The sequence below is a fragment of the Vigna radiata genome, unplaced genomic scaffold (assembly GCF_000741045.1).
Source record: "Vigna radiata var. radiata cultivar VC1973A unplaced genomic scaffold, Vradiata_ver6 scaffold_100, whole genome shotgun sequence".
Classification (NCBI taxonomy): Eukaryota; Viridiplantae; Streptophyta; class Magnoliopsida; order Fabales; family Fabaceae; genus Vigna; species Vigna radiata.
In genome coordinates this window covers 986,843-1,005,523 of record NW_014544133.1, presented here as the reverse complement: position 1 = coordinate 1,005,523, position 18,681 = coordinate 986,843, and the positions used below count along the sequence as shown (strand labels likewise).

General features: G+C 31.0%; 3 protein-coding genes across 4 annotated transcripts; all 3 read right to left on the bottom strand.

Moving 5' to 3' along the window:
- Positions 1–23: 23 nt before the first annotated feature.
- On the bottom strand, positions 24–1,347 carry LOC106755300 (hevamine-A-like). Its single transcript, XM_014637418.2, has 2 exons — positions 759–1,347; positions 24–332 (listed from the first exon to the last, which is right to left on the bottom strand). Exons 1-2 carry the CDS (start codon positions 1,345–1,347, stop codon positions 31–33), a joined length of 891 nt encoding a protein of 296 aa, XP_014492904.1. The 3' UTR covers positions 24–30.
- Positions 1,348–2,402: 1,055 nt separating this feature from the next.
- LOC106755339 (protein GDAP2 homolog) lies at positions 2,403–13,799 on the bottom strand. Of its 2 annotated transcripts, none has more exons than XM_014637484.2 (15): positions 13,707–13,799; positions 12,968–13,432; positions 11,396–11,473; positions 11,076–11,131; positions 10,423–10,542; positions 10,268–10,338; positions 9,613–9,706; positions 9,278–9,481; positions 8,070–8,321; positions 5,109–5,217; positions 4,846–4,913; positions 3,626–3,695; positions 3,463–3,537; positions 3,289–3,380; positions 2,403–2,715 (listed from the first exon to the last, which is right to left on the bottom strand). In XM_014637484.2, the coding sequence occupies exons 2-15, from the start codon at positions 13,286–13,288 to the stop codon at positions 2,640–2,642; spliced, it is 1,686 nt and encodes a 561-aa protein (XP_014492970.1). In that variant the 5' UTR covers positions 13,289–13,432; positions 13,707–13,799; the 3' UTR covers positions 2,403–2,639. The 2 variants fall into 2 exon arrangements, with proteins under 2 accessions (XP_014492970.1, XP_022633931.1); XM_022778210.1 differs by lacking the exon at positions 13,707–13,799 and adding an exon at positions 13,645–13,704.
- Positions 13,800–16,128: 2,329 nt separating this feature from the next.
- Positions 16,129–17,796, bottom strand: LOC106755288. Its single transcript, XM_014637403.2, has 4 exons — positions 17,528–17,796; positions 17,291–17,380; positions 17,106–17,202; positions 16,129–16,497 (listed from the first exon to the last, which is right to left on the bottom strand). The coding sequence occupies exons 1-4, from the start codon at positions 17,715–17,717 to the stop codon at positions 16,359–16,361; spliced, it is 516 nt and encodes a 171-aa protein (XP_014492889.1). The 5' UTR covers positions 17,718–17,796; the 3' UTR covers positions 16,129–16,358.
- Between the last annotated feature and the right edge of the window lie 885 nt (positions 17,797–18,681).

The window sequence follows — 18,681 nt, the reverse complement described above, 5'->3', positions numbered from 1 at the left end:
TAATATGAATAAACTCAGATAGATTTATCATTAGACATGGCTCTTGATGGAGGAACTGTATCCACTGAGGCCATCATAGTACCTAGACCAGAGCATAACACCCCCATATTTGGAAGAGTCCTTAATTGCTGGAAGCACTTTGGAAGTAAGATCATCCACATCAATGAATCCACTTCCAGCAGCAGCAGGGGAAGCTGGTAGCCCCAAGAAGATCTTGTTGGCTGGAATATCAGAAGACCACTGCTTCCATGCATCTTCAAGGTTGGTAATCTCACTAGAGAATTGGCAAGGAGGATTGTTGTAGAATTGGACCCAGACATTGTCAAAAAGACCTGCAAAAATTATAGGTATACACCTTATGTTGTTATTTGACATGTGACATAGAGAAATATACATTACATAGAGAAATATTCAAAACTGACTTAGAAGGTAATGATTGTAGTTAACGCATATAGATCTCCGTACTGATAAGATAGGGTTAAGCCCAGCCCTCATTGTTTCCTGAACCATAGGTTCCGATACCATTTACAGGAAAGTTCAAAACACCTATAAATTTCCATATTAGTAAGATGTTGTCCGTTTTGGGAATCTTCACGGATTTGCTTTTGATACCACTTCAAAATGTCTCTTACCAATGGAAATATTTTATGTGTATATAAATTCATGTGCATCTCTTATTTTATCTGATGTGAGATGTACCTAATAGATAGATAGATAGAAAGTAAAATTATATGAAGAATGTAAGTTGTTTGATGCACCTGTCTTGAGGGCATTTCCTATCCAAGCATCAGGAAAGGGGCATTGAGGGGCTGCTGTCAAGTACACTTTTCTGCCCTTGTTGCTGTACCCTTTGAGGTACCTTGCAAGATCATCCCAATAAAGGTTTGATCCTCCTTCAATGTCAAAGTCAATGCCATCAAGAACAGCAGGTCCAAGAGGGCGAGAAGGAGAGCTTCCCCCCAAGAAATTGTTCCAAAGGTAAGTGGCAACTTGCCTTGCATCTTGAGAGGATGCAAGAGAGTAGCTACCAGCACCTCCTCCCAAAGACAGCAACACTTTTATGCCTTTGGCTTGGCAAGATTTTATGTCTGAGCTCAACTTGGTGCAACCATCACTATAAGGGTCACAATGACCAGCAAGGTTTATCATTGGCGTTTGGCCATTCCCAAAAGTTGGCAAAAAGGCCAAGATGGCATATTCATAGTTCCCTGTGCCACATGTCTCTGCTAAGGTTCCTTCATTGCCATTCTGGCCCCAGTAGATTGCAATGCTGCCACCGTTTGAACCACTTGTTAGTGCCAATAGTGCCAATGTGAAGAATGAGAATGAAGTTGCAAAGTTTGCCATTTCTTTTGAAACAACTCAACAAAAACAAGTGTGTTTTCTTTTGCTGATGATACATGGTGTTAGAGAAAGTGGCTTTTTATAAGGGTAACATAACATAACATGCATGTAATCCTAAACTGTCTTGTTTTGGTTTTGCCCATGAGACCGTGGATTTGCAGTTACTTCATCTCATAGAGTCCAATGTTTCTATTTTTTACGTTGATATTGGAGAAGCACCGTGCAAATTTGCCTACATCTACTATTGTTTCAACTCCAATTTTGCAGATAGAATCATTACACTGGTCAAAAGTAATGTAACTTTTTAAATATTTGAAGAAAAATAAAATTAATTTTACCAAATGCATTGGTCCCAAGATAAAGTAACAGTGACATGATAACTAATTAATATTTCTTAACATAAAACTATTTTTTTCATATTTGTATGCATTTTCCACAAGCTAAATATATTTATATTATAAACCTTTAACCTGCAAACATCGGCCAACAGGAATCTTTGAATGATAATTTGGATAAAAGCCGTATATCTTTCTTTCTTCTTTCACCCATATTAAATTATCTACAAATAATAATGGGTCCAATCAAATATAAATAATACTTATTTATTATCTTATCCGTAGCAAAAGAAATTTCATTTGTTACCTGTCAAATACTTATTAAAAAATATGTATGAATATTTTTAAAATCATGGGTATTTATAAATATATGCAAATATTTTAAAAAAATATTTTATAATTTTAAAAAAAATTAAATAAAATTGTAAAAAATATAATATAAATTAAAATTTAATATTAATTAATTTTAATTTTTAATTATTTTGCAGATATACTTACATATATCAATAATATAAAATCTCTAATCCAACTTGTTTATAAACTAATATTAAAATATTTATTATTCGTTGTGTGCAGGTATACCATGAATTTTATCTATAAACACTCAAACAAGTGTTTTTGTCATTCTTCTTAGACACACACACACATATATATATATATATATATATATTATAAAAGTAAATTTCTTGACATGATCTAACAAAGTTTACATAACAAGCCAGCTTCAACAGAGATCAAAATCACCTTTAAATTATATTCACAACTCGGTTCGGCACTACAAAGAAAGATTATTCTATTATTTTACTTACAGAAAAACTTGCCAGTACTTGAAAAAAGTAACAAAGTCTTCGATACACATATATAGACCCTCTTCCTCTTGCCAAAGAGAATAATGGCATGGAAAAACTAATGAAGAAACTACATTCGGTGAAGATCTTGTATCAACTGATGATGGCATGATCATGGTCGGTGATACACATATTTTGTTCTAGGATCCACAATCAGACCTTTTCCTCCATTCACTTCCAAGTCATGCCTATGAAAATATCAGTAAATAATTAATTAGAACCTATAATCTAACCAACATTTACCAGGAAATAGAAAACAACAAACAAAATATGCTGTAACATTTTATGAAGCCAAAATGCTACCAACAAGATTTTTAACATACTCTTTAAACACACTGTTTCTCATTGTTTGAAATTTATTGAAAACTAAATCAGTTTTCCTTTGCTTTCACAAGGTAAATGGTTAACTGCTTAGCGCACTTTTTAATTAAAATGGAATTTAAATCTAATTCAATCCTAAAAAACGATATAATAAAATAAGGTTTGTATTTATTTATATATTATAATTTGATCTTATTTTTAATCAATCTAAGATCTTCTCGATATTAAAAAGAAGTGGATGCTGTTGTGTGTCCAACATTTGGACAGTTTCAATATAACTAGATATAACAAAATCATGCAGATGTCATTCCCCATTTCTCACTTCTGATTTTGTAATTTCCAAAATTTTCAGTCGAAGTGTGCTACTAGTACTCCTCGTTCATGGAATGACATTATGAAAAGGAACAAAAGATGCAAACAGGAAAACATAAAGACTCAACTGAAAGACGAAATCTGGGATGGTCAACTGTTCACGGGGTACGTATCTGAAGAGCTGTAGTAATCTATCAACATACACCACTTTCTTCCATACCTAAAAGTTAATCATCAATGTTAATAACACGTGAATGATGTTCTTAAAAAGGTTTACGTCTGTTGATAAATCTGATTCATACCAAACCATCGACAAGCATCTGAAGCGCGAAAACAGTCAATTTTAGTCCAATAGTTGGGTGAAGGATGTATATTGCCTGTGCATATCAGATTGAGAGATCAGCACAAGAATTACAAAGGCATAACAGAAATACATTTAAGGAAAAAGATGTGTTGCATGCATACATGCAGGTTGTGCTGGTGCTTGCGCCCAAGTATTTGTTGTAATCTTCTCATCCAACCTAGGTCCGGTTGCCTATTTATGTGAAAAAAAGGTGGACAAAGGTTAAGAGCGATCATCAGGAAACCACACCACTGAGTATTGCATACAAATCTTGAGAAACTGATGATAAGCTTTATTCATGAACACAGTTTCATAATTGTTAACCTACCATCAAAAGAACAATGGTCTTCCTATGTATTCTATATTAAAGTATGGTTCACTTTATTGGCATGTTGTATTAGCTATAGAACAACTTCCCCCAATTACTTTCACCTTGCCCCTCTTAAGTTTTGTTTCACAAAAAATCTACTACTCATACATGCAAATCTGCTACCACAATAAGATAATAATTCAAACTTATCAGAAAAATCCACCCTTGACAAAGGAGCATATAATAAGCCACAGTACAACACATCAAAAGATTGCCACATTTAAATGAAGATGAAATATGTAACCATATTTAGTAATGTTAAATGGGCACAACAATAATGCAGAACCAACCACAACAACGGTACATGACTACATAAAGTAACATCAGGAAACCATGGCACAAACGGAAAATGATCAACCTAATGTTTCCAGCATCAATAGAAAGTGCTATTTATACAATGTTAGCTGTTTTGCCAATTAAGTACTTTCAAGTTTAGGAATAATATGTGATATATCATTTTACGAGATACATCAGATTTATATATACAAGAACCTGCTGACAATTTTAGGAACTAGGAAAAACTTAATCTTCTAGGGGACAAATCCCTGTGATTATGAGATTGTTTCTACATATACACTCCTAGTATTAATAGCAAGACATATTGTAATGATATAAAATAAAAATACAGCAAGGCTAATATAAAACTTCCTGAAATGCATCAAGAACAATCATGGTTTTGAGAAATACCATACAAGCTGAAACAAAAATGTTCAGCCACATTTTGCAACATTGACAATGGAATTTCCAATTCCCTTTTTCTATTTGAAAGTGAATTTAAGAGTTTTAGATACGAAAGAATATTTTATTTGTGTAATCAACTAATTCACAAATTATATAACAACTAGCTAAGCAATTAAGGTATACAGTTAGCTCATCCAAATATTTTCAAAGACAACCCTAGCAAATTTCATATCTATAACACAAGAAATAGACCAATCTGAAAATCCCAGAATTCCATCATTCAACACTTACACTTGCAGAGATGCAGCAGAGTGAAAGTATACAATAGTATATGGTTTGTGCATTATAGGCTCAAACTCCTGAAATTTAATACACAACATTTAGTGTACTCAAAAAGTTAACAGCATAAACCAAAAGGATAAGGATTAAAAATTAGTCATAAATGAAGATAAATTAAGAAAATTACACTTCCCAACATGGAAGATAAATTTATAATAGCTGAACTTATGCTTGTCGAAAGTACAATGTCAAGCTGAAGGATATAACTCAATCACCTTCACTACATAAAGCACAAATCGCTCGAGATCAAGACATCTAAGCAAAAAGTGGGCCCCGACAACAACCATAACAGGACGACCTTCACTATCTACCCCTCCTCGATAACTGAAAAACATAAGTATTTCTGAAATTAAAAGTAAATATCAACCTGAACACATGCATGAAATCTGTTAAGAGATGCAAGAGTACCAGAAAAATTCAAAGAGCGTAAAACTGTTTTTATTGTATCTATGGTTGAAATATTATAAGAATTAGATATTATTAAGAGAGTGAAATGCAAACCTAACTTAATCTCGTAAAATTGATTTGTAAAATGAGATTTGTACTTACTTATATACTATAATTTTGATTATATCTTTAGACGATATGAGATTTCTAATAGATATAATCTGAAAACATTTTTCTTTTCTCTCTACAATATAGAATTTGTATCAATAATATTGCAAGAGTATCTTAGTATTGCATCACCAGAAAATATATTTTCCAGTTAGTTGTTGAAAAGGCCATAGCAAAAAGGACTGAAGAATTTAGCACCCCAATGTTCAGTTTATCACTTGTTCATATGACAAATTTCTCAACCTAGAAATTTTACTAAAAATCAATTACTTGAGATTAGAACAGAAAATATATTTCTAAAGGGCTTGAGAGATCTCTCTCACTATCTTCTATATATAATGAAAATACAAGAGTACACGGAATAGAAAGGGACTGCACAAGACTCCTAGGTGCAGAACTAGGTAAAACTAATAAATGATATAGGAGACTACACCCTGCCTAGGCTTAATGATGATACATATATATAATTATTCTAACACAATTGAATTCATTAATCTTGCTACTGTTAAGAAAGCGTATAATGAATGGTACTAAGAACTAGCTACTAATTCTTTTATGGTGTAGATTTATGCCTAACTCAACCTTAGATGTGAAGTTTGCATCCACTTTTACACTATAATTTGGTTAAATCTTTAGTTGACATGAGATCTCCAACAAGTTCCGCAATTATAGTTCATGCTAATTAGCTCTAAATTAGGAGATGGTTCTAATAGGGACTTGGGTGTTATGAGGTGCCCAAGACCCACATTGAGTAATATGGGGTCCTTAATGGAGTATTTTAGGTGTTTGATTCACCACCCTTAAAAACTAGTTAGGGTTGATTCTCCAAGTGTTTGAGTGCTTAGGCGTGGTTGTCCCAGAACCCATAGGTCCCACAATCAGAATGAATTTTAGACAGTTAAATTTCCCTCCCTTAGGATCTTATATTTATAACAATTTTAGATACATCAGATACGATGTATGTGAGGGAAGATAAGAACATATGAAAAGATATATCTAGGAACTAGGTGCAGCACAAAGTATACAGCACCTTTATAATAAATTCTATTCATTCTAACACTATGATAGGAAACATATAAAGATGCAGAGCTCCAGAATTTAGCCCTTGGAACCCATATTCTTCTACAGAAGAACCTGAAAGTTGGAGCTCTAATAGTGATGATGGATTGCTCATGATACACCCAACCTCTGTTGTTGTTACTTGTTCTTTCCATCTCTGTTTCTTTGTGCCCCCAAACCCCAAGATTACTTTTACTTCCAATCTTATATCCACTATCGGTTCCTATGTCATCCTTCCAGATTTCACCTTCTCTTTGGTCTTCTTGCACCCTTGAACCTTCATTTTCTATTTTCTTGAGGATTATATAGGCTTAGTGCATTACTTGAGGATATTTTGTTTCCCCAGATAATCATTCATGTAAGCTCAATTTATTATGATAAGATTAAGGACAGTCAAATTTTAGTAATCAACTACTAATTGATTCCTCTTATGATTAATAATATATACAAATACACACAAGGTTGTCAAAAAGATTAGGTAAACTCATGGAAGACCATGTAATCTAGACTCAAACTAAAGTTGTAAACCCGTAAGACTTTATTTAATATTGAAAAATATTTAATAATTTATAAATAACTTACACTAAAAATATAAAACTACAAATACGATAGTAATTCAAAATTTCAATTTTACAATAAAAAAATAACAAACCACCATAATAAAATACCATAGTTTTGTAGTATATTGCATTAAGATAAAGTCAAATTATACTTAAATCATGCATAAATATAATATGATATAAAAAATAAATTACAAAGCATAATATATAAAAACAAAAATTATAAGTCTATGACTAATATAATTAATATCATATAAAAATGTTTTAGATATCACTATATCATTAACATAAATTTATATGAAAATAAAATCACAGAATAAAAAGGATACTGGAAGTTGGGATTGCAGAGAGGAAATAATGCACTCAATGAAAACAAATCACAATAGACAAAAAAAAGCTTTAGAGACTTGAAGTTGAATTGAACTAGGAAGAAGAATGGGTATCCCTGGTTTTTGTTGTCTCGCTGCATTCAATGAGTGTTGCTTAATAAAGTTGCGAAGAACCTGGTCACTGTAACAGTCATGAAGAGGAAAATCGCAGTGGAGAACATTCTTGAAAGGATAAAAATTGGGACTATAAAACAAGTTTGGTTGCCAGAATTGAAGAGAAGTCCTGACTCCTTGTTTTGAAGAAAAGGACTCAAAATGGACGACACAGTGCGGCTGTGGACAAGAAAATTCACTCAATCAAACTCACTCTCTCGTTAATGAATTCAAGAGTTGGGCCATGTCTACTGATTTTGCTCAAGTATTCTACACCAAAAGCCTACTCAAAACCGAGTTTTACTGTGAGTTTAACAGGTTGGGGGAATGTAAGCACGTACACTCGTATATATTTCAGTGTTGACAGATTTTAATAACCATGTACACACAAGTGGAGACTCGTTAGCCACATATTTCTCTTCGATCTTATAAATCAAAACAATGAAACATATAAATATCCCTGACTAATTTAGGACTGAAAGTATGCATGATTCAAACAATGAAATAGATAGATACTTACACAATTTTCATCTCTGCAATTTCAGACAAATTTAAGGATTTTGCTTTTGAAAGATATCTAGAGTGCAGAGAATATTCTTCGGCTGCAGACAATGGAGCTCCACCTATTTCACCAAATCCAAGCAAGTTAGAAAAATTCCAACCTCTTTGCGCTTGAACAGTTTTTTCCCATTGCTCCAGACGTCTTTCATCAGGGTCCTTAATCAGAGACATGAAGGCAGGATCCAGAAATGTATCTAAATAAGATGTAGTCCTGTAAACACCAAATTAATCAGGAAAATTATATAAGTTAAATGGATGACGCCTATTTAGATGAATACAATGAAAAAGCTCCAAGAAAATATAGCGTATGGCAATTAATACTGTGGAAAACAGACATAAAGTCACAAGAACAGTGATTTTTAAGTGCTTGTTTGACTTGCACGGAAAGAACATTTGAGGATATGAAAAATTTTGGACCATTTTTTTTTCATTTCTCAGCATACATTTAGTTCAGCTGAAGGGGCATTTAAAGAAGAAATTGTTGTGTGTGTTGCAATATGAAGGACAGTAGCATCAAGATTGCAACAGAAAAGTTAGATTATTGACCAAAATTATATTTTAATCTAGCGTCTGCTTTCATTCTTAATATAATTCTTGACATTTAGCATTTTTCACTTTAGTCCTTGACATTTATACAATCCACTCCTCCTACCTACTTTACATCTACGAAACAAAAATGTTTGTTAAAACATATCTATTGGTTTCCATATTTTGTTATCTCATTTGTTTTCTCATAAGATAATGTGTTAGTGCTTTAGGTTTCATAGAATATCAACACAATGTAATACATTATAGAATATTGTACAAAGTATCTTTTCACTCCCCAAAAATACCTAAGACCAAGCAATTTCAATAATTTCAAATTATTACCGTTAGAGATGATAATTAAGAACAAATCTGAAAATCGATAGAATGACTGGATGACAACAATTAAAATGATAGTTTCATTTGTCAATTACCATTTGAAGAGAGAAAAAAATTCATCCCACATTCCAAATGGCAAGAAAAATCATAATGGTGTCCCATAATTTCTAATAGTGAGAGAGTCCTACATAACTAGTATATTGATAGATAGACTAAAAGTGAATTTATAGGGTCTTAGTACAGATTTTTTTTTATTAGTATGGTGATGTATATTCTAGAATCTTGCACTAATAATTTACTAACCTGCGAAGTGAACCAACATCACTAACAGGAAGATCAACTGGAGCTTTAGCAGGCTTTGAAACAATTTTCTTAGGCAAAGGTTTTATTCTGATTTTGCGCTCATCTATGACAGTCTCACCATTCTCATCCCCAACATCTGCAGGAAGCTTTGCCAAAGCCATCAACTCCTCTTGTTTATCCCGGGGAAAGTAGAGCGGAAGCAACCTATATGGATATTATATGAAAGGTAACAGTAAAGTCCAAACTTGAAAAGAAAAGAAAATTAAACAAATATACTTTTGACAAGTTTATTTCAATAAAGCACTGCATATGTCAATAACAGAAAAACAAATTACCTTTTATATATCTCAGTGTCAATTGTGCTGGTAGTGCAAAAGATGACAGCTGTTATATTGTCTTTGTACTTCTCAAGAAATCGCCGGACAGTTCCTGAATACAAACACCTTAGTTAAGATATAGAAAAATACAAAGTGTAGAAACCTAATAATAATAATAATCAGAGATCACAAACAGTTAAAACCAATCATTCGTTATGTCTATACAATGAAATGAGAGTTTTGGAACTACATAAAATGGTAGAATTTTGCACAAAAGGATGCAACTATACAAGCCCCAGATTTCTTCGTAATTTTCACCTTGGAATCCCCTTAATCAATAATCTAAGACTGGTTAGTAAGATGGAACGCTAAAGAAGTAAACTGATATGCACCAGAGTGTGTTTTGTCATTCTATCTTCTTCATCTCCCTTTCAACCAATGATTTATTTACTTTTTCTACTTAAGATAAAGGTAGCTTGTTATTTTTTTCATTTTTCACATTAAAGGCTGATATTCTCTGTATGGATAGAACAGCAATAAAGTAATTTATCTCCACATGAAGGTCAGTTTAATTCCTACAACATTATCAGCCTTAACCTGCTTAATTTATTTGGTTAGAATAAATATCACAATAATGAACATATGAACTGTAAAATGTGCAAAAAAAACTCACTTATAGCTACATGCGCAGCTGGCTCACGGGGATAGTTCTTTGCCTCAGTATAAATACATCCCATAGCAATACTGATTGATAAGTGCCAACAAAAAAAGTAAGTCTCAGATCTTTAAAGCTACATGGAAAACAAACTGTTTCAAGGAAACAAAAACCTTTTAAGCCCATGTTCAACTAAAAGTTCTAGGCAAGAACGGTAGCAATGGCTTAAAGCATTCTCGGCAGCAGTTTGGTATTTTGAAGCATACTTTGGTCCAACTGTATGGATAACTTTCCTGCAGGAAATTAATTGATGATTTAAATTTCATATGGAATGAATCTAACTTCAAGCTGAGAGAATTATATATGCAAACGAATAGAGATCAGAAACAAGGTTGCAGAATCCATTAACATAATTTGTGTAGCATGACAAAAGAGAAAACATGTTTTTGCCAATGTCCACTTACACACATGCACTCACACTCGCATATGCTATACAAGTCCAAATCCCATGCCAATGTCCACTTATCATGCACTCACAATCGCATAGGCTACAATTTACATATACAAATCCATGCCACTGTCCACTTATAGACATGCACTGAATCACCTACGCCATCCATAATATACAACCAAAATTCAAAAGGGATCAAAGGTAGCATGAGAATGCAACAGCACTGACTTAAAGTCATTCTCAGTTTCTTTCTCCAATAGATTGGACAAAAAAAAGTATACTGTAAAAGCGTGGTGGCATTCATCTTTCCATGTGGTAAATGTATACATTGACTTTCGACTTTGAAAAGGAAAAAAAGGGAGCCAATACACAAACCTTGCAGGAAGGTCATAGGCATTTGTTACTTTAGCCATCCCTGTTCGACATCCACCCTGTCAACAATTGAGATGTGTGATATCAATTAAATTATCAATTTCCAGAAAGCTGCTTCCTGGCATGTCATTTTATGGATTGTCGAAACATAATCATGACACAATGCTTCCATCTTGAGTCAATCTCCCAACCAAAATATTATCACATCCAAAAAATAAAATATTCCAAAGAAAATATAATAATCACTAAAATTATGAGCTCAAATAACATTGAGCGCATAACAAAATTATTGCAGAACAGTTTATAAATTATAAGAACTATACCAAAGTTGCACATTCTTCTGCAAGGCCAGGTCCAGCTGCGGCATGCAATCCTGGGCTGCTGTGTGCTTCATCCATGACCTGTAGACAATAAATGAAAGCAAGCTAAGAAATATAATGCTATTAGCTCAATGTTATTTGCTGGAGGTCCAGTACCGACATGCTAAATAGTATCATTATATACATAATCACAATAGTCTAAGGTGCAACATAATTGTTGAGAATTGATAGAACTTATATGTGACTCAATTTCCAATGTCATGACAGACACAGGACAGCAACAAATGAATAATGAGTAACAGGCAGATAAAAATTGGTCTTTGTCAAGTTTATTTCAAATGTAAATCCTGCGTTATTGACCTTATATGAATAAATTTACCCAGAGATTCTTTTTAAGGTTCAATATTGTGAAAATTTAATTACACTCAAGCATCAGAAAGCAAGTGCCGCTAAGAATTCAATGACTCAGAAATATTTATGCAATTGTAGATTGGTTTCTTGTATGTTGAAATTATTAGGGAAAGTGGAAAGGAGAGAATACAAAAGACAGAATAGTCTATTTAGTATCTATATAATATTATTGAACTCCTAAATCCTAATTCTAGTTAAATAAAGGAACAAATCCTGAAATATGAAAACACCGTTAAGACTACGAGAACATGTACGACACTCTAAAAACACTCTAAAATACCATAAAGGTACTATCAAATATTTTCTACATATTCTCAAGCTAAAGCTTATTCAGCTTCCAACTTGTTAATGAACATTTAAAAGCTCAGGAAGGTGGCAAATGCTAATCAGGGACAAGGAGGTCTGATCTGACAAGAGAGAACAAGGTCTGAAGATTGGAGGTAACAGTGACCAAAAGGGGGCAGAAGGCACCCCCATGATGGACATCAAGTCATACATTAGACAAAACTATTAGCTCTTGTTTATTAAAATACTAAGCTCCTAGTTTTAGTTAATTAAGCAAACAAAATATTATGAAAGGTGGAAATAAATTGTAAGAAAACATTTACAGTAATCTAAAATACTTCAAATAAAACAATGACAGTATGAGATATTTTATTGATATTCTAATATCATCAATGCCAGGAGATGCATGCAAATAAAGAAATTGAGCTTGAAGAACAATAACACTTTCTCAATTGGAGAGAACATGCACATGAATAAAGCAATCACTTTATATAATAAAACAACCACTGTGGTGTCCTTTTCAGTCCAAACTGTTCCCTAGGAGTCCTTACAGATCATAATATCATAAAAGAATGAAGAAAGGAAAACCGATCAGAAATTAAAACAATCTTTAACTTCTAAACAGCAGTAGAAATTTACATTTTATCCAAAATGTTCAAAGCCAATTGTTTTCTAGTGTAGACACAAACAAGTAATGATCGCAAACTCCTTCAACAGGTGGTCCTATTTTCTTGCTTTGTTTGCATAACTTGAATTACAGTAAAAACAAAGGCAATAACATAACATGAACTAACTTTGATCAAGAAAAACTAAACCAAACTACACAAATATATAAAGAAAAACCAATCTATATCACTAAACACACATGCATTCACTCACCTCATTTGTTGAATTTACCACAGCATCCACCTCAAGGTTCCAGGGGTTACCCCTCCACAAGTATATCTTGGAATTAACTTCATGGTTAACAGGAAACCTCGACTCAGAACCACTGCCACCGCTCTCTGTCCCAGACTTGAATGTCAAGGGATCAGGAAAGTATGAACTAGAAAATGCTGAGTCTCCGTTGTTATGCTCTAAGGAATGCTCAGCATCAATCCACCTTGGAACTTGATCCAAAGTCACAACAGAGTCCCCACTATCATTTGGCAATCCACCCCGGGATGTGGCTGAATCTGGAGTAGCCACAGGCCTATACATTTCAGAGACTCCTAAAATCAACAGCACCAATCCCTATGTTGAGGTTCTTCCAAATAACCTTTGCAAGTTCCACAATTGCACATTAACAATCCTGAATTCACACCTTGGCTATTCAATCACCACAATCTCAACCATGAGAACCTCCTATTATAAAACAAAACATGAGATTCCAAAACAAATTTCAAGGACAAATCTTTTCTTCAACTAACATTTGTCCAGCCAGGAAGAAAATGCAATGACAAAAAAATAAATAACTGGATTTTCAATTTTCAAGCTAAAATGAAGAGGAAAACTCATCATATTATTTCCCTTCAATAAAAAGGGGGCAAATTCTTATATGTATGAAAAGGGAAAACCTTAATTTGATGGAAAAAACATAAATATCTGAAAATGAAATCTGGGTTTCGGAAAGGAGCACCTTTTTTCGCTTCTTTCTCCTTAAAGTTTGTTCATTTGGGGATCAAATGAGATAAACGGGACGATGAGCTTGAAAAGTTTAAATTTTTAATTATTTTATAAACTAAAAAAGATTACGTTTTGTTTGATTTTTGTCTTTTAGGTAATGTTTTCAGATTACCGAATCAAGAATAATTGCAATGTTAATATTTTCATGCAATTATAGATCATATTTACTGTTTATTTGTACAGATCTGAACTAATTATATATAATTAAATATCTAAATTTACCTTCAAATAAATTTTTCAATTATATATTTCCATGAAAATTTAAGATTCGTTTACACAAAAATATTAACAAAAGAAAAACCTATCAATAACTATATTCATATTAAGTATTTACTTAATTATATACAAAATATCCCAAAAATAATTGCGAATAAACAAACATGTCATCAAGGTACAAAGGATAATATTTCAATCAATTTCAAACAAAATAATATCTAAGTGAATCCTGTAATACTCACGATAATTTTAGAAAAAAAAATATATATATTTTAAACCATATTCTTTGAATTTAAATGAAGTGTAATTCCTAAATATGAAAAGATTATATTAACCAAATTTTTAGTGTATCTATCCATATTCTTAATTTGGACGTGCAAGTAAATCTATCACAACAAAGGAAATAATGAGAAAACAGAGAAAATGAATCTACATATGTATCAATGCCTTAATTTCTAAATATATTACTAATAACATTATATTAGAAATTAAGTTTAAATCTAATTCGTTATCATAAAATTAAATTATAAGATAAGAATTACTCTGTTTATATATTGAAAATTAGTTTTATATTTTATTGATGTAAAAATTTTAATAATTAAGTTTTTCTGAGACGGAAAAAAAAAACAAAAAATCTCTTATATTTGAAACAGGAACGTACTAGTGCTAGGAAAAGCACTCAATAAACCAATGTTTTTTAGTACGTAACTTGATAGTACAAGAATAATGATATATTAATATAGATTTTTATAATATGTTAATATATTAATTAATTATTATTTTTATTAAGTTTAAAATATGTCAATATAATAATAATTAAATAATAAATTAATAAAATATGACAGATATATTATATAAAAATATTATTAAAAAATTTGAGTGATTTTACGTGAGCAAAGAGAACTTAAGATGGCGATGAAGAGAAGAGGCAAGGGGAAAAGGACACAATTCAACACACATTCACGTGCTATGTCTCAAGATTTAGATATATACATAATTGTACTTATTTTTAGGAACATATTGTTGTACAATGAATCCTATTAATCAAAGCATTATATGATAAGGTATTATGTTAATCAATTGTCAAATAATTTAATTTAAACACTTGAAAAAAAATATGATGAAAATGTTAAGAATAAAATTGTACAATCTCTTCTTTAAGAATAATTTAAGATTCATTACTTTATATTGTAGATAAATAATTACCATACTTTAAATTTGATTTTTTATTTAGTATTACAAAATTAAAGTCAGTAAATTATATAATTTTGAAACAAAAAATTGTTTAAACGCTAAAAAAATCTTTGAAACATGATAGTTTCTTAAATTTCTGTGAATTGGATTTATTTTCTGAATTAAATATCTTAAAGTAAATTATAGAATTGAAAAATGATAACCAAATGACATTTTTAATTATATAAAAACAATAACTTTCTTTTTTTTTTCAAATGCATATATAGCTTATAGAATATTATAGAATAATGTTAAACAATTTTAGTTTAAGATTAACTATCTCCCAACAAAAATTAAATGGAATAATTTGATTATTTATGAAAAAAGAAATATCCAATAAAATTAATTACGAAAATTTAATATTATTTACATAAAAAAAAACTCGAAAAATATTTTTTACATAAAATTATGATATATTTTATCATAAATTGTTTTATTAACCAATAAAAAAAAAGTTTGATTCTTAAGATTGCATTCAAGACATTCTCTTCAAAATTTAGATAAACAGAAGCCAAATCTTAGCTCAAAGTATTGACATGAATAGATGAATAATAGTATCTCGAGATACTTTTACACAAATAAATATAGATTATAAAAATAAATATCATAAAAATATAAAATTTTGTATTTTTTCAAGAAAAAAATATAGAAAAAAATAATGTCAAATAAATATAAATAAATTAAGTGTATTAAAGAATATTTTTTTACTTATAAATTATTTATACATGCATGTGAGATCAGAGTTTGACCCTCACACCTATTTTTATGTTTATTTGTGAAAGGTTTTGAACTATATGGTTTTGATTACTTTCTGTTATTAGAATGCTTATCAGATTTTACCAACTGTCAACTAATTTGGATGTGATAAACCTGCACAAGAATGCTGGTAACATAGCAAGAGAGGGGCAAAGAAGCATAAAGGAAAATCAGATGAAACCATCTAAAGTAGGAATCAAGAAGATGTATGAGTTTTTCTTTCTGAAAAAATACACATAAATAAATCATGTGGGAAGGGTTCATAACAAATTATGAAAATCTGCAATAGGCCTAATTGTTTCTTCACCTTGTACAATTCTAAATGCTAAAAGTTGCATCTGTTTATAATTTATATATATGAAACCTTTTTCATTTATCTTTTCTTCTCTATATGATCATGTTACTCTACTCCAGCCTTTTGCTTCAACATAGCTATGAATTTCTCTCTCTCCGCTGGAGACATTCCCTCTGTAGAACAATCTCCAACTCCCCATTCTGCTCCTCTTATGCAGTACTTGTTCTCAATTTCTTTACGGTTCCTGAAGACCAACAAACTGTTATTGTTTCTTCGTGACACTAGACGCAACAAATTGATAACAGGTGAAACAATATATCTAACAAATAACAAATATCGTTTGGATAGTTTATGATACTACGTTAAGGAGTGAACTTTAAATCCTACTCAACCCCACAAAATCAGTATAAAAAATAAAGTTTGTACCTAAGCTACTTATATACTCTGAATTGGTTTTATCTCCAGTTAACGTGGGACTTCTAAGAGTTTGGAAAAAGAGAGTAATTTACTCATTATTCATCACAGGAATAATATTAGGTTTCAAACTTTGAAGCACATGGTTGATAACTCATTCTATGATTATTGTCTAAAATATACTAAAAAGTTAACAAATAAGGAGAAAAAGCTACACAGTTTAATGTCAAAATACTATACTAGAGTGTGTGCTAACATTTCTACAGCAAACAATTGTGGCCAATGCAGTCTCAAATGTAAATGAAATACAGTCACAGAAAACACAGAAAAATTGATGTTGTGACAGAAAAATTGTCATTGACCATCTATGTAGTCAATTGCAGCATCATGAGGTTTTGACTTTGCAAATAACACACGCAGTTAAAATAAAAAGATTACTTCTCTTTATTCAACTTGGATTGCTCAAGCAGTTTCTTCAGCAAAGGAGAAGACTTAATTCTTTCATCATTCTCTGCATATTTCTTCTGGTTTTCATCTGCAAAACAGAAATTATGAACCCAGTTTAAGTTTCATCAATTTGAGCTGATTTCAGCAAACAGAAGCACAACAGTTCAAGTTGGGACCATTGAGATTTTTGAGAAAGTCAATCTGTGGTAGCTGAGGACCAGGAACAGCCTCTAGACCAGAAATTCCAGACATGAATCCAGCATTTGCTGCAGAATATGAAAAGGCTCAGACTTTCAGTTAGTAATTAGGATGTTTATGCTTTACCCAATGAATAAACTTTCAGGCAACACAACAGCACATAATGAGACAACATAATACATGAAAAAGCAGCAACACATGGTACTAGAAACTACCAGGGGTTGACCAAAGAAGAATGGCAAGTGAAGCAGCAAAAGGAACTGAGTTTTGAAGTGGTTTGCATGAAGGAAGAGAAGGAAAAGGCAAAGAAATTTGAAACTTGTTTTGAGGGTTGCTGAGTTTTTCAGTGAAAGAGGAATTTGTGGATGACATCTGAATGAAAGAGGGTAGTGAAGTGGAAACCATGGTTGGCTTCTCCCTTCTCTGCAGAACACTGAGAAGGAAAAGGCAAATGAGATAAGGGAGAGCAGAAACAGAAGGCTCATATTGCTTCCTTGTATAATCTATTTTATGTTATCTTAATTTTTTACTCTGCTATATTTTGCTTTAACTATTAAACTTGTACACTTTTTAATATGGTCATTTTTATGTTTTTATTTAACTAAATTTAAATTTTCATTAATAATTAATATCTTATTAAAGAAATTAAATAATAATAAATTAGATATGATGTTGGTAAGTTTAGTTTTCTTCTTTTAAATTTTATCACTTATAAATAGTGTAAAGAAGTCAAATAGATTATGTAATAAGATCATATTGAATTTACAATGTTTAAATTGAAAACTATTTAGATATTACATTTATAAAATATTTAAAATTAATTAGGCAAGATTACAACAAAAAAATTAAGATTTCATTATGCTTTTAGTTCTTAATATTTGAGATAATTTTGTAGTCTCCTAAATTTAAAAATAAAGGTTTAACATTTACTGTTTAGGGATTGATTTTTTTTTTTTCAATTTTAAGAGACTTAAAAAAGTAAATTTGAGGATAAAAACTAGAATTATCCTAAATTTCATGATTAAAAATAATTAAACTGATATTTACACATACATATTTTCAAATATCACCAATAATTAAATACATGAAAAGAAAATGGGATATGCATGGAGATTATTAAATAATAAATATTTTTTAATAAGAAAATATATGTATTTCCATATTGTATCATGATCTATGAGATGAAATACTGTGAATAAATTTTACGCATGCTAAAAGTGAAATCAGAAGTATTTTATTTATAAATAGAAAGTTTAAAAATAATGTTTTAAATGTTTAATGGGAAGAAAACTAAATACATATTATTAAATGCTTTTAATTCTTGAAAATAAATATTAAATATTCTCATAAAAAAAAAGTCATTGAATAG

Coding starts and splice junctions, on each gene's coding strand:
- LOC106755288 (XM_014637403.2), bottom strand. CDS start 17,717: ATGGTTTCCACTTCACTACCCTCTTTCATTCAGATGTCATCCACAAAT. Junction 17,381..17,527: donor TCTTCTTTGGTCAACCCCTG/GTAGTTTCTAGT, acceptor CATATTCTGCAG/CAAATGCTGGATTCATGTCT. Junction 17,203..17,290: donor CTTTCTCAAAAATCTCAATG/GTCCCAACTTGA, acceptor TCTGTTTTGCAG/ATGAAAACCAGAAGAAATAT.
- LOC106755300 (XM_014637418.2), bottom strand. CDS start 1,347: ATGGCAAACTTTGCAACTTCATTCTCATTCTTCACATTGGCACTATTG. Junction 333..758: donor AGGAAATGCCCTCAAGACAG/GTGCATCAAACA, acceptor TAATTTTTGCAG/GTCTTTTTGACAATGTCTGG.
- LOC106755339 (XM_014637484.2), bottom strand. CDS start 13,288: ATGTATAGGCCTGTGGCTACTCCAGATTCAGCCACATCCCGGGGTGGA. Junction 9,707..10,267: donor AGCTGCGCATGTAGCTATAA/GTGAGTTTTTTT, acceptor GTTTGTATTCAG/GAACTGTCCGGCGATTTCTT. Junction 2,716..3,288: donor ATCCCAGATTTCGTCTTTCA/GTTGAGTCTTTA, acceptor ATATTTTCATAG/GCATGACTTGGAAGTGAATG.